The 25646-nt window shown below is 37.0% G+C and overlaps 1 protein-coding gene across 1 annotated transcript; it reads right to left on the minus strand.

The window, feature by feature from the left end:
• Positions 1 to 513: 513 nt before the first annotated feature.
• psmb2 (proteasome 20S subunit beta 2) lies at positions 514 to 25560 on the minus strand. The gene is made up of 6 exons (XM_062028854.1): positions 25315 to 25560; positions 21982 to 22104; positions 20050 to 20120; positions 2579 to 2741; positions 2437 to 2486; positions 514 to 726 (listed from the first exon to the last, which is right to left on the minus strand). Exons 1-6 carry the CDS (start codon positions 25403 to 25405, stop codon positions 628 to 630), a joined length of 597 nt encoding a protein of 198 aa, XP_061884838.1. The 5' UTR covers positions 25406 to 25560; the 3' UTR covers positions 514 to 627.
• Between the last annotated feature and the right edge of the window lie 86 nt (positions 25561 to 25646).

A 25646-nucleotide genomic window follows, 5' to 3' on the forward strand; every position in this document is an offset into this window, starting at 1 on the left:
ATCCTCATCCAAGCTGGATGAGGAATAGCTAAACATGCTTCACTACACACCGTAGCTCAATGGCGTCACAATGTAAACAAACGCCATTGATGGATCTACACCTGACATCCACTGTAATGATACCAAGTACAAGAGCGTATATGGTCGATACTACTATGATAAAAGACAAGTTGTCTAGTACGTTCACTATTTTATTTAAGGACAAAATTGTTTTCTTCGATTGCAATAAGAAACATGCTTAATGTACCCTAACATTTTTTGTTAAAATAAAGTAAATAACGCCATTTTTTGTGGTGCCCTTTATTTAGAAAAGTATCGAAAAGTATCGAAACACATTTTGGTATGGAGACAACCCTACTTGTGCACAAGCATGAACAACTGTCCATGGCGCACACACGCACAGTGACGGACTCCAAGTGCAAAAGTACACAGCCAGGAGCGTGTTCTCCTTCCATGTTGCAGATGAGTAAACGAGAGAGCGAGCAGAAAAGCACCACAGGGACAAAGAGCGTATATATCTCAACTGCGCGTCACTTTTTATTGGAACAGAAAGAACAAGGAGGTCAGCGGTAGGAAAAAAAAAAAAAAAAAAAAGATTGTGAGTGCCGGTAGCTAAGCGGGGAACGGTCACTTGTTGGGAGTGAGCTTCTCCAGGTCATGGATGCCCTCCTTGTCAATCAAACGGACGCTGAAGGAGGGAAGGTTCAGGATGAAGCGCGTGTTCAGCTGGAGGAGAAAAATCACAACTTGAGACATGAGGGACAAACAGTACAAATAGAATAACCCCACCAAAAACAGCAATTAGTGGCTATGTTGACCTCTATCTTGCATGAGGACGTTAGTTGTTGCTATGAATATGTTTTGCTTATTTAATAAATTACAACCCCTTGAGACTTGGGATAAACTATATTTGTTTCATATATTAACAATGGCCTGGAAACATTTGTTTAGACTATAAACTGTTATTTCCAGTTAATAGCAGAGAACCAGTCAAGGTCAGCACCTCTCAGACGCCGACATAAGCGATTGTCGACAACACGGAAATCAAAACTAGCTTGGATTATCACATTTCATTGTTCATTTCGCCACAGACAAAGAAAATGGCCTATAAATGGCCTGTATTTGTTGACCATTTTTGCATTCTTATTTTGATTCTTCTGTTTTAATGTGATATTTTATACTCCTATTTAACAGAGCTAGCTACTGCGATAATTCAGTTGTATTGCCAACATTAACAATGGCAGCTAACAATCTAAATAAAAAAATGTAAATTAATTGAGTGAAATTGTGTTAGTTAAGGTTGAATCTGTTGACAAATACAATTATATAACTATATAATAATAAATAACAATTGTGTCAGAAATAAATGAATACAAACTTAAGGAGTTTTGTGATTTCTAAATGAGTGCAAAACACAGGGGGTTAAATCACCAAAAATGATTCCAGGGCGCGGCCACCGCTGCTGCTGCTGCCCACTGCTCCCCTCACCCCCCAGGGGGTGATCAAGGGTGATGGGTCAAATGCAGAGAATAATTTCACCACACCTAGTGTGTGCGTGTGACAACCATTGGTACTTTAACTTTTAACTTTAACGGGGCCAGGGACAGTGTGCGTGTGGGTTGGCAGGGCGGCTGCATGTGAGGACAGTTAGCGAGTTGTTGTTTTGGCTTTGTTATTAAATAGAAAGTTCATCCATCACCCCCTTCTTATGTTTCTTTGATATACAGGACTGTATAGCACTTTGTATTGTGTTCAAAGTGTACAAAATATGGACTTTTGGTGAAACTGGAACTTATTATTCATGTTTACATTGTTTCTTATTTGCTTCAATATAGAATAGAATAGAATAGAAAGTACTTTATTGATCCCTGGGGGAAATTCAGCACCACAGTTCGCTCACAATAGACAATAATAATAATAATATAAATAATATAATATACTGTATATAATATATTATATATATATAATATAAATATATTCTACATATACTCTACATTTATACAATATACAAACTTTTCTATTTACGAACCCTGTTAAAGACCCAGTTAAAGTTCATAAATTGAGGTTCCTTTGTACTACCATGCTTTTGTTTTGAATCTTATTTTGCACTGGACAGGAAGTCACTGTGTGCACGTTTTAATGCTGTGTAACTTGACAGTAGTTGCACTTACTGGTGTCTTGAAGCAGGCATTTTCTTTAATAATTGAAAAAGAAAATGGTGGCTTCACTGTATATGAATATCCTTTTCACAACCAATGTCTGCAGAGGAAATTTTTTTGTCAGAGTTCCTCATTTTGTTATGTTAATATTTAAATTTTCCTGAAGGAATCAATAAAGTACTATCTATCTATGTGCAAAAACTGTCCATCGCAGAAAACACTGGCTTTCATGACGTTATTCAGAATCTTAAGCAGATGAACAAAAACTGTGACTAACTTCGTTAATGCACTTCTTCAGGATCTCCACTGCTTCATCTCTGGTCAGATCTGGAAAAGAAACAAGGTCAAGATGATGCCTCATGGAGAGACGACCACAAATGTTTTGCAGTGAGCGTGGGTGAATTATGTGGAAGGCAGACCTGGTCTGTAGTGGCGGTCGAGGATGGTGAGCGTGAGGAAGGCCCCGTAGCCGTGGGCGGCGAAGGGTGCCTTGGCCAGCGAGGACAGGTAGTCCATGTAGTACAGACCCGGACCGTCTGCGTCGTCGTAGCCCGCCAGCAACAGATTGACGTTATATGGCGTCTGCAGGGAGATGAGATGGGAGTGTGAGGGTTATGGCGGCTATAGCGACGGATAAAAACAATGTAAGAAACCATCATGCAGCAAACAAGGGAGATGAACTGCGGTCGAGGTTTGTTTCAGACAAAAATAGCCTTGTTATGCAAAACCCATGTCCACTGCAGAGGATGCTCGTCCTCAGGAGGTTCCACTGTAATATCATACTTTTTCGCATCGATGCGTCACATCATCAAGCAACTTGAGGGTACAAATCCAGGTTCTGCCATCCTTGTCACTGCCGTCCTGTCCTTGTTCAAGACACTTCACCCAATGGATGCTTGGTGGTGGTCGGAGAGGCCGTTGGCGCAACTGACAGCCATGTTTCCGTCAGTCTACTACAGGGCAGCTGTGGCTGCATATATCGCTTACCAATATCTAACGGTGAATGTGGAGTTCTCAGTGTAAGGCGCTTTGAGTCACGAGAAAAATCTAACCCCGTTATTATTTAGCTAGTAAAATACAACAAGTATATAAACAGTATTTTTTTTATTTGAAATCTCGTCTTTATTTAAAAGTTTGGACATTTAAATAAAGATCATTTACAATCAGGGTGATTTTGTTATTTAGTATACAACAAATAGGCCTATATATGTACAGTGCAGGCCAAAAGTTTGGACACACCTTTTCACTCAATGCAATTTCTTTATTTTAATGATTATTTACATTGTAGATTGTCACTGAAGGCATCAAAACTATGAATGAACACATGTGGAGTTACGTACTTAACATCTTTTTAAAAAAGCCTTTTTTTTAGAAATATGTGTGCTAGTTCTAGCTATTAGGCTATTCTAGTTTTTATTTTATTTTTATTAATGCACTGTAGCACTTGGGGGTTGTTTGCTCAATGTAAAGTGCTTTAACAAATAAAATCTATTATTATTATTATTATTAACAAAAAAAGGAGCAAAGGGTGGCTATTTTGAAGCAACTAGAATATAAAATCTGTTTTCAGTTATTTCACCTTTTATTGTTAAGTACATGTGTTCATTCATAGTTTTGATGCCTTCAGTGACAATCTACAATGTAAATAGTAGAGCTGCAACAACTAATCGATTAAAATCGATTATAAAAATAGCTGCCGATTAATTTAGTCATCGATTTGTTGGATCTAGGCTATGCGCATGCGCAGAGGCTTTAAAAAAAAAAAAAAAGTATATATATTTATTTTTATTTTTTTAAAATAAATCTTTATTTATGAACTGCAACATTTACAAACAGCTGAGAAACAATAATCAAAATAAGTATGGTGCCAGTATGCTGTTTTTTTTCAATAAAATACGGGAAAGGATAGAAATGTAGTTTGTCTCTTTTATCCGATTATTAATCGATTAATCGAAGTAATAATCAACAGATTAATCGATTATCAAATTAATCGTTAGTTGCAGCCCTAGCCCTAGCTGCAACTAACGATTATTTTGATAATCGATTAATCTGTCGATTGTTACTTCGATTAATCGATTAATAATCGGATAAAAGAGACAAACTACATTTCTATCCTTTCCAGTATTTTATTGGGGAAAAAAACACAGCATACTGGCACCATACTTATTTTTATTATTGTTTCTCAGCTGTTTGTACATGTTGCAGTTTATATATAAAGGTTCATAGAAAAAAATTAAAAAACATTTTTAAATAAATAAATTGCCTCTGCGCTTGCGCATGGCATAGATCCAACGAATCGATGACTAAATTAATCGCCAACTATTTTTATAATCGATTTTAATCGATTAGTTGTTGCAGCCCTAGTAAATAGTCATGAAAAAAAAAGAAAATGCATTGAATGAGAAGGTGTGTCCAAACTTTTGGCCTGTAATGTATGTTACGGAAGTATTATTTTATTTTGAAGCTTACTTCACACTGAACAGGAAGTCACTGTTAATTCTGTGGAACTAGACAGTAGTGGCTGATGCCTTTTCACACTGCTCAGCAATGAGGAAGTTAACACACGTCAACATAAACAGACCCAATCTTTTTTTAAATGACACCCCAAATGTTTTGTCGACTATGTACTGTATCTCCATGTTTGGGGAACAACTTGCAGCGAATAAGTCACATTCGAAGGAGCTATTAGCGATATAACTTGTCCTCTTCATGGTCCGACAATGTAAGCTACGCCCCACTAATACACAAAGCAAAAGGATAACGCAGCAAAAAAATAAAGTTATGTTATTTCACTCACCAGTTTAACAGCAATATAGCAACCGTTTTTAAATCTCTTTTTGAGACAGGCTCCCAAATCAAATGTTGTAATGCGCCATTAGTAGATAAATGCAGTGTAACGACGGTGAAAGAGGGTCACAGGGCAAAGGTGTGTATGATAGGGGGGTTAGTCACTTGCAGTGTGACATCTGCAGGAAGTCAGCACCCCCGTTGACTTTCCTTCATGGCGCCCTCCCTCCATCTTCATTTCTTTTCTCCCTCTCTCTCTCTCCACTCTCGCCGCCTTCACCCCGTGCCCCCGAGTAACGCCAGGGCTCATTAAAAACTTCTAAAGTCGTTTCTCTTGCAGCTCACCCCCCACCCCATCTTTAGAAATTACATCTTCCACGCTCGCAGCCTCTTCTCTCCCTCCAGTACACTAATTTATCTCCTTCTCAATTAAAAGAAACACAATTTGGAGGCCTTCAAAACAACCCCGAGCCTAAGTGCTTGACAGACAAAGACTTTGCAGAGTTTTTGATTAGAACCCAACAGGAAAAGAAGTCCATTATTACATTGCAGCAAGGCAACAATGATTCATATGGCGGCAGGCTGGTTGTGATCTCCACACCTGCCCTGCCATTTCAATTTACCTCACATTTGACCTGCTTATTTCTCAGACTTGTGTTGGCGTTATATTTGCCACGAGGGAGATGATTGCTATATCCCCTGTGGGGAGGGCTTTAGTGTGAGTGTTAACGATGGCCTCACTAGAAAGCAGAGAGTTGGTGCACAGCAGGCACAACTGAATATCATGTGTGAGTGTGTGTTTGTGCATGTACTTTTACTCCTCTGTGAGCCTGCCAACGCCCCAGTGGCATCACCCCCACCCACCAGACACCTGCCTCACTGGTTACAAGGTAACAATAATACGGACCTGGCATCAAAATAACCTTCCCATGTCACCTCGTATAGGCACCTTGTTAACCCCGCCACCTGAACTCACACCTAGATTCACATTAACAAACAATATGCATCATCTTTATCATCTACTCCCGACTCACGTGCATACGCACACTTTTACGACGCACAACGACAAACAAAAGGCTGAAAGTTCTATGAAACAGGAAAAAAAGAGACAGCATCCTGTTTGGCTTTTGTACTGTGCAAGAATCTTGATCAGGCCCACTTTAGCTGATTCAATCTGCTTCAGTTTGGTGCAGACCAGGGGCCGTATTTATCAAGCTTCTTAGAATTACTCCTAAGAAGTCTGCTAAGAGTTGACTTATGAGTAAAGAAATTCTTCGCTGAAAGCTGCACTTAAAAGTTAGTTATCAAGCGTCTTACTCACACTTTCAGCGAAGTGTAGGACTGAATCTTAAGTGTCACACTCAGAGCTGAATTACGACATTACTATGTGCCGTAAACGGAATTTTAGGTGACGTCATTTCTGTGTCCATAGAAATGACCAATCACGGAAGGGAATCCATTGTCTAAGAATAAAGAAATATCTTAGAAATATTTAAGTGGACAATGGTAGTGTATATTTTGACAATAAACTACAAAATAATACAAAACAAAAAAACAATATTGGCAATGAATCAAAAATAAACGTTTGCTTTTCTTTCCTTTTTCTTTTCCAATTCAGATATCGAAGCATTGTGATGACCTTTAGTTCTGCTGTGAAAGCTCTGCTGCATGATGTTGCTGATGAGATGACGCCCCTTATTAAATCTGTGACAAAAATAATACCCGCTCTGTCTAAACGATACCGTTTGATCAGCTGCTCGTCATCAAACAAAGCCAGGACATCCTTCCGCTCTCTGAACGTTCGCTCACATCTCTCTCGCCTCAGTGCCATCCCCCGCTGGCAACTCCTAACCACTCAGGACACCTCTGAAGGTCTCTTAAATATCGTGGAGAGTAGGAGTGATTCTTAGACTTAAGAAAGTTGATAAATAGCTTTTATTCTTAAGTTTGAGAGTAGGACTAAATTTCGCAAATTCTCAGGACTTAAGTGTAAAATGGCACTCTAAGACGCTGGATAAATACGGCCCCAGATACTCAAATCGCTTTGCCAAGTTGGCAACACAATCGGTCATGTTTTTTGAGGATTTCTTTCTTTAATTCAATTAAAGGCCTACTGAAATGAATTTTTTTTATTTAAACGGGGATAGCAGATCTATTCTATGTGTCATACTTGATCATTTCGCGATATTGCCATATTTTTGCTGAAAGGATTTAGTATAGAACAACGACGATAAAGATTGCAACTTTTGGTATCTGATAAAAAAAAGGCTTGCACCTACCGGAAGTAGCGTGACGTAGTCAGTTGAACATATACGCAAAGTTCCCTATTGTTTACAATGATGGCCGCATGAAGTGAGAGAGATTCGGACCGAGAAAGCGACAATTTCCCCATTAATTTGAGCGAGGATGAAAGATTTGTGGATGAGTAAAGTGCAAGTGAAGGACTAGTGGGGAGTTGAAGCTATTCAGATAGGGAAGATGCTGTGAGAGCCGAGGGTGACCTGATATTCAGCTGGGAATGACTACAACAGTAAATAAACACAAGACATATATATACTCTATTAGCCACAACACAACCAGGCTTATATTTAATATGCCACAAATTAATCCTGCATAAAAACACCTGCGTGTTTGTTATGCTAGCTCCTAGCTCCTCTGCTAGCTCCTAGCTCCATAGAACACGCCAATACAATTCAAACACCTGATCAACACACACAATCACTCAGCCCAAAAGACAGTTTACCTAACCCAAGGTTCATAAAGCTTATATATTTTTAAAAAGTTACGTACGTGACGCGCACATACGGTCAAGTTATCGAATGTTTAGCAGCCAAGGCTGCATACTCACGGTACCTGATATTCAGCTGGGAATGACTACAACAGTAAATAAACACAAGACATATATATACTCTATTAGCCACAACACAACCAGGCTTATATTTAATATGCCACAAATTAATCCTGCATAATAACACCTGCGTGTTTGTTATGCTAGCTCCTAGCTCCTCTGCTAGCTCCTAGCTCCATAGAACACGCCAATACAATTCAAACACCTGATCAACACACACAATCACTCAGCCCAAAAGACCGTTCACCTAACCCAAGGTTCATAAAGCTTATATATTTTTAAAAAGTTACGTACGTGACGCGCACGTCCGGTACGGTACGTGTTATGCTAGCTCCTAGCTCCTCTGCTAGCTCCTAGCTCCATAGAACACGCCAATACAATTCAAACACATGATCAACACACACAATCACTCAGCCCAAAAGACCGTTCACCTAACCCAAGGTTCATAAAGCTTATATATTTTAAAAAAGTTACGTACATACGCAAAAAAAAGCCAAAGCTGCATACTCACAGTAGCACGTCTGCGTCTTTGTCATCCAAATCAAAGTAATCCTGGTAAGAGTCTGTGTTGTCCCAGTTCTCTACAGGCGTCTGTGTATCCAAATCAAATGTCCTCCTGGTTAGAGTCTCTGTTATCCGAGTTCTTCCATCTTGACTGCATCTTTCGGGAATGTAAACAAAGAAGCGCCGGCTGTGTACTGTTGTGGCTGACTACGTTCGAAAAATACGTCCATTTCGCACCGACAACTTTCTTCTTTGCTTGCTTGGCTTCCTTCTCCATAATGCAATGAACATGATTGAAACAGATTCACGAACACAGATGTCCAGAATACTGTGGAATTATGAAATGAAAACAGAGCTATTTCGTATTGGCTTCAATGTGGAAGGCATACCCGTGTTCGCCGGGCTACGTCACGCGCATACGTCATCCGCAGAGGCGTTTCGAACCGGAAGTTTAGCGGCAAATTTAAAATGTCACTTTATAAGTTAACCCGGCCGTATTGGCATGTGTTATAATGTTAAGATTTCATCATTGATATATAAACTATCAGACTGCGTGGTCGGTAGTAGTGGGTTTCAGTAGGCCTTTAATATTAGTCACTTTTTCTTATCCCTGTCCTTCACATTCACTTTCTTCCTTCCCATGATTGGAAAAACAATCCATCCCTAGCTATGAGGTAATGTTAGCGAGTAAAACCAGTTTTGGTCGGATCTTTAGGGGTTCCCTCTGGTGGCATTTGCTACGCCAACTAATAGTGGAGATGCTTGTAACTCAAATGTTTGCTTGCAATTTAAAGCATAACAATAACAATTATTATCTCAAAACGCTTAAATTGGGGGACTCTTAATGGGGAACTGCACTTTTTTGGAATGTTGCCTATTGTTCACAATCATTATGAAAGACATGACAACGGATGTATTTTTTTGTAATGTATTTTAACCTAAAGGAGCCATATGTAATAATTTCACGCCAAATCATCATTAAATGGCCCCGATATGTTAAAAGGCATTAATAAATCATGTTCTTTTCAAATGCCTCTGTAGTTTCCTAATGAAGCCTTAGCTTGACAATCCTCTACTTTCTCCTGTTCCGCTTGCTGCGGCAACAACAAACAAAACTCCAGACGCTCCTCTTCGTTTTGTGTCGTTTACTTGTCAACTTAATCATTCAAAAACGTCAAACAATAACGATGTGGGAACAAATGAATGGCAAAATAAAGCGAGTGTGTTACAGTAAGAAAGTAAGAGTAAGGTCCAAAAACTGTGCGGCTCGATTCCACCATACCTGACTGCCATTACCCATAATACATTGCGTCCAAGCCATATTACCACACAGATCCTTCCGCCATATATGCAATTAAACAGTTACATAATCTTCACTGTATTAAAGCAGTATAAAATTGTATGTCATCAAATTATTCGGACAAATGTAATAATTACAAATAAAGTGTACCTTATAATTATTCTAAGCATGCAATATATACATTTTCGTATTATTTAAATTAAGTAAATAGTCCCCTTTTGTCTGAATAAACGTAAAGTTAAAGTTAAAGTTAAAGTGCCAATAATTGTCACACACAAGCAGGGAGGTAATGGGTCCCATTTTTATAGTCTTTGGTATGACTCGGCCGGGGTTTGAACTCACAACCTACCGATCTCTAAGCACCTTCCATAAAATGTAAATGAACTTAAATAGCATTTAGGCTCCTACAGCCTCTATAACTGATAACAGTAGTAGGATATGCTCATTTCAAAATTAGATTTACATCCTCGAAATCGTGTTAATGTTTTCATTTCGATGTCCCGCCCTCTACTGTTTGACCAATTAGAAAGTCCGTGAGCGTGTCACATCCAGGTTGCCAGTTACCTTCGTCTAGCTTATTGCCACTGGTAAAGGTAAGAAACATGTCAGACCATAGTAAATCTAAAAGGCGTTGTTACGATTCTCAACTTATCCACGACAAAACCAGGAACAAAACGAGGATTTGTATCGCGGATGCCTTTGAAAGATGGAGACGATTGAAGGCGGAGAAGATTTTTCATCTGACGCCAAACTTGCTAATTTCCTCCTTGATAGGTAAGTAAGGCATTTACGTTTTCTTATTACTTGTAATAAATGGAATTGGACATTTCGTATGTAAACTATATTGTCCAATACAGTCTATGATCTTGTCTAACACAACTAGTACGTTCATGCACCGAATGCTTAGCATGCTAGCCCGGTCAATGACACATCGACATATAGGCTAACGGGGAAATATAAACCCATTAGCCTGTATGTCGATGTGTATTCGAACTGACAGGGCAAAATATATTTTCGACAAATAAAACCTGTGTGGATATGGGTAGTGTCGGTGCCTATTTCGTTCCCAATATGCTGATACGCCAAGGAAATGGGTTGCAACATTAGCACAGCTGTCATCATGGCAATGTGAAACGTATGATACTGTCCCACTGTGTAGCTTTTCAACTTACGTTTCCACTGATAAAAGTTGGTTGTTTCATTTTTACATGCATTTCTTGAAGAAAATATAACCACACAACCTTGTGCAAGGGTGGGAAAAGATGACCACCACCAACAGGATACAGCGGTTTGCACGACGACATCCTTTTCAAGCAGTATTTGCAAATACTACAATATATTCGGCATGAAAACAAAGCTCCGGAAGGCAGCGGATTATACGGCCCGTCAGCTTTGAACTTTTTGTTTCTTTCTGCACCGAATCCTCATTACTGATGCAGCATCGTCAAGGCCTCAGGTGATCATGTGTTCTGCCAATTTTATTTGTCTCCCTCCTTGCGCTCTAAAGCTTGGAGTCAATGCAGTACTCTGGAGGTTAATAACGCAGCCCAGTTGTTTTCCTGGGCGGCGGGTTAGTAAGCACACTTCAATATGAACAGTCTCCGGCTTCCTCGGCTCAGACATGCTCTGCTGACTAGAGTTAACTACACCTCCCGAAGGTCGGCAGCCACTGGAGTATGACATCTTTCAGACTATAAAACTCATCTGTAATTCATCCTGCGGGAAAAGGAACGTAGGAATTAACAATATAGCTCTGATTAATTTATCAGCCAGTAGTTTTTAACCTAAGGGTTTGGGCACGCTGGCAGTGCGGGATCATTTTTAGGAGGGGGAGCGGCACTTAAAAGATGACAAGGATTGAGGAGAAACAATTGGGATAAAAAACAAATCATTATCTTGATGAATCCTTCTTTTTGGCTTGGCCTTGATATTTAATCAAATTAATTAAAACCAATTGCAACATATCTGGCACAGTTACCCAGACAACTGAACAAAAGCTTAGGACTACAGGCATTTTACATAAATAGATATTTTACGATGTTTTGTTGTGGGAACGGTCTTAAACTCAAGGATAGATTAGTACATTAGATGATGCACATGTATAAAGAAGTCCTAAAATATTACAGTTCATTTGAGGTTTTTTTATGTTCTCAACTTCTAAACTGGATTAGTCTGGATAAGTCATCAACAGATTGATGAGCCAAAATTAGACCAAAAAGAAATCTGATCATGAAATTGTGTTCTAAAATTGAAAGACCGCATACTGAAATGGACTGAAGGAGAACAGGAAAAAAGGCTGTTTATACAACATCATTTGCAACTCTTGGGGTCTGATGAGTGTGAGCGCAAACATAGCTGGAGGAAGGTGTGGGATGCGGATCGGAGAAAAAAAAAGTGCAGGTTTTCCGCACTCTTGAGAACGAAACATTGATAAATCCCAATTTAACAAAGCCAACGCCGTAACCAAGAGGCACAATAATAAAGATTTCCTTGCAGCGTATGACAAATATGCATAAAAATGTATTTCTCCTACAACATTTGCAACTGAATAAAAACGATCTGGGTCCAGTAGGTGTGTGCAAAATATTTGAGGCTTGTTTTGTGAGCTTTTGGCATTTCCACAATGATGTTAAAAACATTTTATTGCATTTCCATTGTAAAATGTCCCAAAATATCTAAATTGCATGGTTCTAGGGCTGCAACTAACAACTACTTTGATAGTTGACTAATCATTCACTATCTCAAATATGATTTGACTAATGAGTTTATAAAGCGTATACCTATTCAGTGGCTCTTATTTAGCCATGGGCTTTTTAAATCTAGTTTGAGATATGGGTCAGCATGTGAAATAATGAAAATGACTACTTCATAGAAAATATTCATGAACCCTGTTGTTTATTAGTTTGCTACAAAAATAAACTATTAAAACTTTTGTCCATAAAAAATAAAAGGACTATAATTTTTAAATGTAAAAAAAGGAAAGTCAAAATAGCAGCAAAATATACATAAAAACACCACTAAAGCTATCTGGCTTCTTAAAAAAGAAAAGAGCAATTGTGTGACAATAAGATATGTTTAGAAAGTTTATAGACCAAGTTTAAGCAGGCGGACTTGGGCTTGAGTTAGTTTAAGCTATTTTTCTACACAACTGCGTCTCTTTGTTAGGCAACTCGGTAACAAGCTCACTATCTTACAGAGGAGAATCGGAGACCACATCCTCCAGATGTCCGACACAACACCGCTTTAATGCTCCCGCATCATAGACGTACTGTCATGAAAAGCAAGGTCGCTTTGCAAATGAAGCCAGTTATTTAAAGTATATTTGACTTGTTTGAGTTTAAATGTTCCCATTCTTTCTATGTTTTCACTTGCCATGTTGTTGGGAGTGGCCGCAGCTTCTTTTTTTCCCCCTGTTGCTTGCCGGTCACCGCTCGCACTGACTCGCGCATGTTTGTTTTCGTTCTGACAAACACGAGCGATGTCACCAACACTTATCCTGTAATTGTTCTACATTTCAGTGTTCATTTCTTTAAAGGTCAGTACCCAGCAGGTTTATTTTCTCCGTTTAATTTATTAGCAAGTTTATTGCGTACACACAAGCATTGTACGACTTAGGGGTGAAATGGGTCACAAAATCTACTGTAAAGCTCTTAATACGATTTTGTGCCAGGTTTTCCGGTACATTTTTGTTCTTTTTATTTATATTTATTTATTTTATTTTTTTAATTCGGAAAAAAAAAAAAATATATATATATATATATATATATATATATATATATATATATATATATATATATATAAAGAGAAAACCTTGTTTGACAGCTTTGTGTTTCAGTTGACAAAGCATGTTTTTTTAGTATCGAAATGTCCGTTTTTTCTCATTACATTATGTTTTTGCTCTTTCTTTTCACTTTTTGACTTAAAACACTGTTGCCCAGTTTTTCAAGTCAAAGCATAATAATGTTGTAACATCATAATGTACCAATAACAGCTTTAAGATGACATGCTTTAAAGGGTCTGTTTGGAATTTTCTCAGCCTGTGACATTTTTTGCATCGATGACATCAGCGGATTATCCATACTGTATTTAGTATAAATTTACTTTGAGTGCTTAGCACAAGTCCACCATTGTAGTCATTAAGCTCCTTATTTTTCCTCTATCCTCTTGTTGCGGGGCAGACTGGCTCGTACAGGCACATGCATCCTGCGCTGCTGCCATTTCCAATACAAAGTAGCATATAGTTCTAACTTATATCGGTCAGTAGACTCACTACGGAAGCACTAAAAACTACAACATGAGTGACGGGAGAAGATGCTGTCCAGGTGGAGGTACGTCATTAAGACCGCCCACAAAACGGCTCATCATGAAGAGACGGTGAAAATCCCGGCTTGAAGACTATCTGTAAAACATAATTTATGCTAAATATTGACCAAAGAACCACCATCACATTTTATGTAGACCACAAGGAAATATTTTAAATGTTGAAAAAAAATCATGATATGACATCTTTAAAGTATAAGACAGCACTTAGGTCACATGAGTTAAGTGCAATGGTGAGTTGTTGTTTTTTTTAGCAATTTGTAATTTTCTTAAGTTATTTTTCATGCCGCTCATCAAATGATGGTAGCCCTCTTAACAGTGCTATCAACATGCATCCTGACTGATACAATTACATGTTCACACTTCACCTTGTGATTGGATCTCACTTCGCAGCTCTATTATGCAAATAAAAACAAAGCCGAGGCGACAATGCACATGCACCTGTGCCCAGTAATTAAGATAAGAAGCCAAGAATAAAAAATAAAGACTCACACAAAATAGTTGGACCAGTTGACAATTCTTCTTCTGGAAACCAGGCTAAGATGTAGAAGTTTGGATTGATATAATAAAAAGACAGATCCCCTCTTTGCTGTAATGGACATGGTGGTACATATTGATTTGGATGTTTTTTTAATGCAGCATTTTCAATCCACTTAACATTGTCTAGTACAGGGGTATCCAAACTTTTTCCACTGAGGGCCGCACATGGCAAAATTAAAACATGTGGGGGCCGTTTTGATATTTTTCATTTTCAAACCATGACAAAATATATGGATTTTTTTTTTTTTACCTTTAGGTGTCCCGGGGACCATAAAGGGTCTCCGTCATTACCATGTTAAAAATAAGTCAAATTATTATTATTATTATTATTTTTTAATGCTTAAAGTAAATCTCTATATCAACTTCAGGTTGATATAAAGTTAAAAAAAAAAGAAGATTTTATGCCTTTTCAGTCAAAGACAACTTTGTTTTTTTATAGTAAAACTGAAATATGCAGTATTTCCCCCATTGCCCAAAACATTCAGAAAGCAATGTTTGATCTGAATTAATTAGAGCCTTAAAAAGATCAATAATGCAGGACACCATTGATTTAAATGTATTATTATTTCTGAGTAATCACAGTGAAAAATAAATAAAATCCCAATAAATATCTTTGGGATCCAAAAGGTCCCTCACTCATAAAGTGATACATTTTTATTATTATTTGTTTTACTGTCAACACTTAAGTTATGAGATCAACTTCAGATATATCGGTCGATTTTACGTTTGAACTATTATTTTGTTTGTTTTATGCACTTTTATCAAAGAAAACGTTTTTATATGGCAACCACACAATATATGCAATATTTTCCACATTAAACATTTTAAAGTGAAATATTTGAAGTAATTGGAGCCTTGAATAGGTCAATAATTCATTATAACATTGATTTTTTTTTTTAAACCTTTTTTTTTTTTTGAGCAATGGCAATAAAAGCAAAATAAAGAAAGACAAAAGAAAAACAAACAGCCTGCATGGCAGCAATGTGTCAACATTGCAACTTTTCCTCGTTAGATTTCACCTCATTCCACTTTTTTAATGTTTTATTTTTATTTTTGCAATAGCCGCAAATGGCCCCCGGGCCACACTTTGGACACCCCTGGTCTAGTACAACTTATTAGGCAAAACTGGTTTACAGTGATCGTAACGGCAGCCTGCACATGTGAATGTCAAGTCATGTGTACATTCAATCCTACTTGTTCTCACACTCAGTCAGTGCAGTGTGGTCTACTGGGTATTCTTGTGCCCCCCAGGGATTCCCACAGTCTCTCCACACCTCCCTCCTCCCACTTCTCCACCCCTATCCCCGCCTCAATGTGTCCCACATTCCCTTCCCTGCCACACTAATTGTTTTTTGTAATTATTTTCACCCTTCTGCTATTGTAAAAGGAAGCAGCTGCAATACTCTTAACAAATTAGTGCGAGAGTCATGATGCATCGTTATGACGAGACATCTGCAAATGATCCTATGAGAGTCTAATTTCTTGGCCTAAATATTAAGCTAAAAGCCTCAGTGTTTTTCAGAACTAAGAACATCTACTTAGGTGTTTCTTAAAAGGGGACAGGCTTCTTTTAAATCAGTCAAAATTCATCTTCTTGCTGAGTACAAATGTTTTGATGTAATGATGGATGTGGTTAATGACCACTGAACTACCCATCTAATCACCAAGATTAAACATTTTCTCAACATTCAAGATGAGCATTACTTAGATTTGAATAAACAACCCTACCTTTGATTTTATGCTCCATTGCATTAGTAGTGTGCGTTGTTGAGGATTACAAATAAAACAAATGCAAAAAAATATATACTTAATGGCTAAATTTGTTGTTCAGTAGTTTAAGTGTAAACACTCTTTTGTACACTCAATAAAATATCTACAAAGTCTTTGTTTATAATTTAATTTCCAGTGTATCGACCAGATGTATCACCTGTATCAGGTTGTTCATGTGTGAACCTCATCTTGGCATTCCAGGATTAGTTTTTGACAAAAACCCTAAAAAAAAAAGGTATACCCAAAGCTGCAATTGAACTATTCAGAGTAGAGAGGTTTATTTGAACTCTTTTGTAAGCTATCAAAATGAATGTTCAACACTGACAGAAACTGTATTAGTGCTACTGACTGACTGGAATAGGTGTTTGAATACACTTTAAAAAAGGATTTTTGGGGGAGGTTTGCCTTATATTTTTACCAAAAAATGTGTTCAGTAGTATGCACTGGAAGGCCACATCTTGAGTCCTACTAATCTACTCCCCATTTCAAATTTGACAATGATACAACAAAAATGTTGTCCTTTACACAGTTTTTTCTTAAGCTAGTATCAGACATTCCAGAGGTTTTCCATTCGGTCACTTGGTCAAAGTCTTCACCAACTCTATGCAAAGCTACAAGGATTTCTGACATCGGATTTTGTCTTTCAACACACTTTTTTCATTATTGTTCGTAAAATGAAGTGGCTAATGCAGCCTCGCTAACCAAATTTACGATCAACAATATGTGAAAAATATGTGCCTCAGACAAAAGTTTTCAGATTGTGCAACAGCGCTTGTGTCTTTTTGGACTAAGTCTGGGTGTGGACTAACTGTTCTCAATCACTCTCATTTGTTGAACTTTAACGTGCATCTGCTATGCTAGGAAGCTCTGAAGGTGAGTTGCATTCATGCTAATATTTGTGACTAGTCCAACTATTGTGTTGACGGAGTTGTAACAGTATCCTTGACTGGTGTAGATCAGTCAAATCTCAACAAAATAAGCTGTCTATGGTGTATTACAAATAAGGGTGGCATAATATTCCTGTTTTATCATGAATGTAGTAGACGGCCCGCTGACAAAAGGGGTTGAGTAATGCCAGGTGAGACGTGATTAATCACGACTGTACCATAGTTTGGCCAATAAACTGTAGGTAAGGGATGTTCCGATCAGGGTTTTATGCTGCCGATTCCGAGGTTGGCCAATACCAATCACATCACGTAATTTTTGAAAATGTGTTTATGGTGAGTGCTATTGAGAGTCTAACAATATCAACACAATATTTCAACCAGTTCCTTTTTTTTTTTTTTTCATGACGCACAATTGTATGAACAAAACAAAGTCAATAGTACACAACAACTAAACAAAAGCAAAAACTGCTACCTACAATTTATTTAGAATAGAATAGAAAGTACTTTATTGATCCCTGGGGGAAATTAAATTTAAATGATTTGTTTGCCCTCCTGTGTCCAGGAAATTAGACTGTAAATATTAACAAAAACTACAAAAATTTGATTTTTGTGCAAATAAAAATATTGATCTAATAACTCTGGTGTCGATCATATACTGATCCTTCTCTTGGCAGCAACACCACCGATTTATGGATCGATTCACTCTTACCTTATGTGTACGACATCAATATAATACAATAGTTACTGTAATATTATCCTCTGTAGACTCTTAATTAAGTCTACTTGTTAATTTCCTGTTAATAGCTGCTTGCTTACTGCTGCAACATGGTTACATCTAGGGATGATGTTTGATAAGAAATTATCGAGTTCGAGTCTATTATCGAATCCTCTTATCGAACCGATTCCTTATCGATTCTCTTATCGAGTCCAGATAGGTTGTTGTATATGGAAATAAACACACAATATTTGGTTTAACAAAAGCTCACTTTTATTATATAAGAAAACAATTTAATCTAATAAATAAATAAATATTGACTGTTACCCCCCTAAAAAAATAAAATAAAATAAATAAACATTGACTGTTGTTACCCAAAGTATATTAAGTGGGATTTTTCAGAAAAACAAATATATACAGTAACACAAAAACAACCTGTCTCTGTGATCACTATAGGTGTATAAATAATAATATAGTGTTAAATAAAATCAGTGCCTTGGGCACAAAACTGGAAATAATACAGCTCTCCAAAAAGTGCAATTCTGCTGCTATTTGACATAACTGTTTATGATGCTTTGACATTTTTGCACTTTAAAGAAAGAAAGAAAATTCTATGAAGAGAAAAGTTGTTTGCAAATGTGGTTACCATGCTAAAAAATGAAAAGTTAAAGCTAAAAAAAGAAATACACTTTATTGAGTTAACATTATTTCTTTATAGGGGGAAAGATGTTACGAGCTAGGGAATATAACAACTACACTACCCATCATGCAACGGGAGTGACGAGCATGCGCGGTAGCCCCGAAAAGTGTTGTTGCATGTCGTCACCCGTGAAAGTAAACGTCAAGAACTCAGCAAACACGCCTCGTCTGCATTATTTATAATTAGACAGACAACACATATACAGTGTGAAAAACAAAAGTTAAAAAAGGGAGATGTGTTGTATATATATGTATGTGCTGCGGTTGCTTTAAGAATGTTGCGCCAGCTGCCGTAAAGGAGGTGCGTTGCTAGCCTGGTTGCTATGTTTCCGGTGGGTCGTAAAAGTGTTCTTCATGAGTTTGTACCCTGCTCAAATCTCTCATTAAAGTTATTCATTGGATTATACCTTTTGTTTTGAACTTTATTACACCTTGGAGCGCTTTTTCCCGTCCATTGTTTTCCTGCTTTCGCTATCTGCGCCTAATGACTGAGCTACGTGACTGATTTATTGTGATGTCACACGGAGCATTTCTGGTCGGGACGGGATTTGTTCCGAGGGATTCGAATAAAGAAGCAACTCTTTTTCTTTACTATAGTGGTCTCGATAACGGGTACCGGTTCTCAAAAAGGGATTCGAGTCCGAGGACTCGGTTATTTTCTTATCGAACAACCGGGAAAACCGGTTTCGAGTATCATCCCTAGTTACATCGACACTTCTGAAAGCTTATTCAGCACTTACTTCTTATTTCAAGCTAGCTTAGCGGCTAGCTTGCCTATTAGCATGCTTGCTCCTGGCTTACTCTCAAGTGTGTAATGTGTTTAGCCTTGTCCTCCAGTGACAATCTTACCTAAGCTAATAATAAACGCAGTTCATTTGCCGCAATGGAGGGGATGATTATTAACTTAAGGGAGCAGCAGTTAGCGGCTAGCCACTTCGGTCAGCCGAGGGACCAAAAATAAAGTATCACCTGGATTTTTTGATTGGCATAATCAGAAAATTGGTCAGTAGTGATAAGTGTAGCTATTTTTAACTGTAAGTCGCCCCTAAAACATGCATGTAATCTTGAACAAAGACATTTATACGATACCGAAGTAACAATTTACATAAAATGGGTTTGTTACAGTCTGGTAAAAAGTGTGTGTTACGTCTTACAGGTCGTTTTTACTTATACTTTTAACAATTTTTCCAACTTTGTAGAATACTTGTGTTGATGTCCTACTGAGAGCCAGCGTCCTCTGCAGTGGATATTTGTGTTTTGCAAAACAGGTTCATTTATTTTCTTTGAAATCTGTAACTCTGTAAAAATAAATAGACTATCTACTATGATAGAGGCTATATATTGCATTTCTTTTTAGACAAAAACTGGGATATGGCTTTCCGGTAAACAAGAAGACCATGCGGATAGTTCACATTCAGAAAGGAAATCTACAATTCTCCTCACAAATACTAAAACCAGGCAGTAATGTGACAAACAATATATGATTGAAGTTTAGCATTGTGATGTGTGAGTATGTTTACCCTGCTTCGAAGGTAGTCTGCAAGGTTCTTTCTCGTGAAGTTTGCTGCTGCTGCTGGACTGAGTTCATAGCCTGCCAAACAATGAATAAAAAAGACATTTAGCAATTTTCTTAATTAGAATCCTCATAGTGTGACAATGTGTTATAAACTAAGGCTGCAGCTAACGATTATTTTTCTATCGATTAATCTATAGATTTTTTTTTTTCGATTAATCGGTTAATCTATAGATTATTTTTTCGATTCATCTATAGATTATTTTTCCTTTTACCGATTATTTTTTATTTTATATTATTTAAAATGAAGATGAAAAAATAAAAGTAGGCCAGTTTTTTCAAAAGGCATGGCTTTTATTTACAAAAAAAAAAAGTATGGCCACTCAGTCAACATTGACAACAACATGACAAAATATTCTGTAACAATGTTAACATTTAAAACTTTTAACATTTAACAAAATTAAAAGTAGCTTATTTGCTTTTTAATGTGCAAATATAAAAGTAAACATCCAGTGAAAATCTTAATATTCTGCAGTAGTATAAGCATTTCAAAAGTAAAAGTATTGCTTATTTTGCTTTAAAATGTGCAAAAATAAAGATAAACATCCAATACAAAAAAGTGCAAAACGAAATATTCTGTAACAACAGTGTAAACATTTCAACAAAAGTGAAAGTATTGCTTATTTGCTCAAATGTGCAAAAATAAAGATAAACATCCAATACAAAAAAGTGCCAATCTAAATATTCTGGAGCACTGTAAACATTAAGTATTGCTTTTAAAATGTGCAAAATAAACATCCAGTCCAACACAGTACACAATAACCAATTCTACTCATTCCAGTGAGTGACTAACAGTTGTAATGAAGAAAGGTTAGCATGTCTACTTGCTTTGCTTCTTTTCTTGTTTACAATATTCCCAGCAGTTGAAAATAGGCGCTCAGAAGGGGTCGATGTGGCTGGAACTGAGAGGTAATTAGCCTTCACCTCAAACCAGGACTGCGAGCGAGCTGAGCTGCAGTTTAAGTTTCTAGTAGGTCAACGGGCTCATAGTGATGTTACTAGTAGTTGACTGGGAGGTGTTTATTATCATTTGGGGAGAGTCCGCTGCCTGATGCTCACCTGCTAAACACCTATCTGCTCGACGCTGAAGCGCTGACTACATGCGCTATGAATACGCACTGCTGATTGGCTGATAATGCTTCGTGTGTACCAATCAGATGGTTGTGTGGGTGGGACAATGCTGCGTGTGTACCAATCAGATGGTTGTATGGGTGGGACAATGCTGCGTGCTGAGACAGAGGCAGAGGAGCAAAGCAACTTGTTAAGACTTTAGCAGCTAAAGTTAGCTTTAGCTTAGAAACTCGTTCGGTACACCCCCGTACCGAACAGAAAGCCCCGTACCGAAACGGTTCAATACAAAACACATACCGTTACACCCCTAGCAGATACAAATGACACATTCATGTTTTTGTGTAATGATGACAACGTATGCTCACGCGGACGATTGACTAGTTGATGGTTTTCTTTTCAAATGTTCGTTCATAGCCGTTGTGCTGCTATGATAGGCCATTTCCGCTCGACACAGTGTGCATACAACAACATTATTAGGCTGTGTATTGAAATACTCCCACACTTTTGACGACTTTTGGCGTGCGTTTTTCCCCTCGCTCGCACAGTCTGCTTTGCGCTCCGCCATGACGGTAGTGTGACGTAAATATGCGACGCGTCGACGCACAAAAACGGCGTCGACGTATTTACATAACCGATGACGTCGACTACGTCGACGCGTCGTTTCAGCCTTATTATGAACTATGATTTGTTTCAGGAATGATATTACCCATCATGAGTTGTTGAAACAGTTAAGTGGTTAAGCTTGTTGATACCAAAATATGTCCAAACTGACATAAATGTAGACTAACAAATAATTGAATGCGCTCACCGTTTCTCATTTTGTAGAGCTGAACGTTCTTCTGAATGTACTCCGCAAACTGGACTGTGTCTCCCGACTCTCCCACACACAGTAACAGAATCTTCTCACTCAGTTTGAACATCTTGTCGTAGTCTGAAACACATTCAAAAGTGAGTTGATAAAGTGAGCGTTCAGCCATCAAAAAGTCAACCGCAGAAAAGCAATGACTTGATAAGGGTAAAGGTTTAAGTTTATTTCAAACATGTATACAGATAGAAGTGATTCATCATATAATCTACATTTTATAATTTCTCTTTACAACACGTTTGAAAAGGAAGTAGGAGAAAGTAAAACTTATTCAATCCTACCCCTTTTAAGAATTCATAGTAATTACTAAAACATTTGTTCACTTTCTGTACTCATCTTGTAACACAATTTACATCAATGACTTCTAAATACAACTGATCCTCTTAATAGTTAAGACAGTTTTAACTGGCACTAAAAAACATGAACACATTACCCCCATTTTAGAATCCCTTCACTGGCTCCCAGTTCATTTTAGAATTAATTTTAAAATATTGTTGTCTATTTTTAAATCTCTTAATGGATTATCGCTACAATATATGTCAGACCTTTTTAAAAATGTACACCCCCACAAGGTCTCTGAGGTCAGCTGATCAGTTTCTTCTTGTCGTCCCAAAAACCCGTTTAAAATCCAGAGGTGATCGTGCATTTTCTGCTGTGGCTCCAAAACTTTGGAACAATATCCCTCTTGCTATTCGGACGACTCCCTCTTTAAATCACGTTTTAAAACATATGTTTACTCTTTGGCTTTTAAACCAGCATGAGAGTTGTGTGATTTTAGTCTATTTTATTTTCTCTGATGTATTTTATGTATTTACTCTTTTAATAGTTAAATGTTTTATATTACTGACTCTTCTAGTATGTATGTCTTAACTTCTGTGCAGCACTTTGTGAAACTTATATTGTTTTTTTAAATGTGCTATACAAATAAAGTGGATTGGAGTTATGATTCACTTGATGAGATGTATAATATGTCATTTTGAACAAAGTTGAAAATGTTTATCAAAAGTATTCTTCCTTGTACTTTGCAAACATTTATAGTTTGATAAGTTACTTCAACTGGATCATATTTGTGTGATTTATTTGCTTAATCCATTCCAAAATACAAATTCCACATATTGATATGCTATAGGTTTTAAGTGTTATAAGTGCATACAAATGTTTAAAGTTAGATGTTCTTCTAATGATCCAGTTTAAGAGGCTGTTCAAACTAAAAGTATTTACAAAGCACAATAAAGAAGAATTTTAATAAACATCTTGAACTTTATTGATCTCATATGTGAATCATAACCGATTTAAATAATTATTATAATTATTAATAATAATTATTATCTATCATATCTAGTTACAGAGTGAACATACAGGACAGGCCAAAAGTTTGGACATTTAATGGGTTTTCTTTATTTTCATGACTCTGTGGGCTCTGTACCGAGGATTTCGTTGTGGCTTGTGCAGCCCTTTGAGACACTTGTGATTTAGGGCTATATAAATAAACATTGATTGATGATTGATTGATGACTATTTACATTGTAGATTGTCACTTAAGGCATCAAAACTATGAATGAACACATGTAGATTTATGTACTTAACAAAAACAGGTGAAATAACTGAAAATATGTTTTATATTCTAGTTTCTTCAAAATAGCCACCCTTTGCTCGGATTACTTTTTCGCACACTCTTGGCATTCTCTCGATGAGCTTCAAGAGGTAGTCACCTGGAATGGTTTTCACTTCACAGGTGTCATAGTTTTGATGCCTTCCGTGACAATATACAATGTAAATAGTCATGAATATAAAGAAAACGCATAGAAATGAGACTGTGTCCAAACTTTTGGTCTGTACTGTATGTGTTAGTCAATTGTGATGAATATGAAAGGGGTATGATTAAGTAAGCATAGCTTCTTCCTACTCCTTTTCGAACTTGTGAAGAAAAATGTAAATTAAATGATATGATACACTTATATGAAAATTACATATTATCTAATGTGAATCATAACCGATTTAACTAATTATAAAGCCAACTGCTGTATTTCATTGATGTAAATTGTGTTAAAAATGAAGTTACAGAGTGAACATACAGTACAGGCCAAAAGTTTGGACACACCTTCTCATTTAATGTGTTTTCTTTATTTTCATGACTATTTACATTGTAGATTGTCACTGAAGGCATCAAAACTATGAATGAACTTATGCAGATTTATGTACTTAACAAAAAACAGATGAAATAACTGAAAATATGTTTCATACTTAGTTTCTTCAAAATAGCCACCCTTTTCTCGGATTACTTTTTCGCACACTCTTGGCATTCTCTCGATGAGCTTCAAGAGGTAGTCACCTGAAATGGTTTTCACTTCACAGGTGTCATAGTTTTGATGCCTTCAGTGACAATCTACAATTATTTTAGATATTTTTTTGTAGATAGTAAGATTTTTTTCTAAATAATCTTACTCATCTCACCATATGAAATGCAACTTACTTCACCGAGTATTATTTATTTATTTATTTTTATTGTGATTACTTATGGAGTATATTATGAATACATTGAGAACAGGAAGTGAACAAAAGTTTTAGCAACTGTTATGTAAAAGAAAAGGGGTAGGATTAAATAAACTCCGCTTCTTCCTATTCCTTTTCGAACATGTTGAAAAGAGAAACTGGAAATTGTTATGTATCATGTTGTATGCTTGCATGTTCGAAATAAACTCAAACTCAACAACGTAAATGGTCATGAAAATAAAGAAAACGCATAGAAATGAGAAGGTGTCCAAACTTTTGGCCTGTACTTTATATGTTAGTAAATTTCTATGAATATGAAAGGGGTAGGATTAAGTAAGCTCAGCTTCTTCCTACTCCTTTTCGAACATGTTGTAAAGAGAAATGTAAATTAAATGATATGATGCGTCACTTTGAAACGAACTAACCATAACCATTTTCACTTTCGCTATTCGTTTTTTTATACTTGGGTGTTTAACTACTTAGACACTAGCCTAGCGCTGACGACAATTAAATATGCAGATAACACAAAATGCTATTTTAAAAAGAGAAACTCAACCCACTTGTCATTTTTAAGCGGTGTTTAGCTTAGCTAACCAGCTAAAGACATTCGGCATTTGACAACTTTGAGAAGAAACCGAAGCCCGCATTATGACTTACATATTTATAACAGTCCATACAGATATTAGTTAATTAAAGTTTTCTTTTAAAGTCACTATTTTAGAATATGACCAAGACGGCGGCTTTAGCCAGTGCTAAATGCTAAGCTAACACATTGTCACTTGCCTTGTTTCATCTGAATGATGCTGTTGGCTGCAACATTATCCGCAGCCACCACAACAAAATCCTGTCCTTGTATGCCGATTAAATATTCCATTCCCTCCAACAAGTGCAACTTCGATGGCTAAAAAAAAAAAGGTATGCAAACAGCGTTACTCTTCGTAGCTTGGTCAGATTACACAGCAAAAGTTGCAAGTCGTCGGCGCCTGATTATTACGTCACCGGAAACGGAGCGACGTTTTTCGTGTGCGACTTTTTCCTGACGTGTGTCAACGATACTGTGGACTGAACGTAATAATAAGCTTTTTATTCACATACAGCAAAAGTTGCAACATTAA

Source organism: Entelurus aequoreus, linkage group LG20, assembly GCF_033978785.1.
Source record: "Entelurus aequoreus isolate RoL-2023_Sb linkage group LG20, RoL_Eaeq_v1.1, whole genome shotgun sequence".
NCBI classification, from domain to species: domain Eukaryota; kingdom Metazoa; phylum Chordata; class Actinopteri; order Syngnathiformes; family Syngnathidae; genus Entelurus; species Entelurus aequoreus.

Bases quoted from the DNA above. Each gene is read 5' to 3' on its own strand.
- psmb2 (XM_062028854.1), bottom strand. From the start codon at position 25,405: ATGGAATATTTAATCGGCATACAAGGACAGGATTTTGTTGTGGTGGCT. The intron at 2,487-2,578 runs GTCTGCCTTCCA...TTTCTTTTCCAG, and splicing joins CGACCGCCACTACAGACCAG to ATCTGACCAGAGATGAAGCA. The intron at 727-2,436 runs GTTAGTCACAGT...TTTCTCCTCCAG, and splicing joins TGAAGAAGTGCATTAACGAA to CTGAACACGCGCTTCATCCT.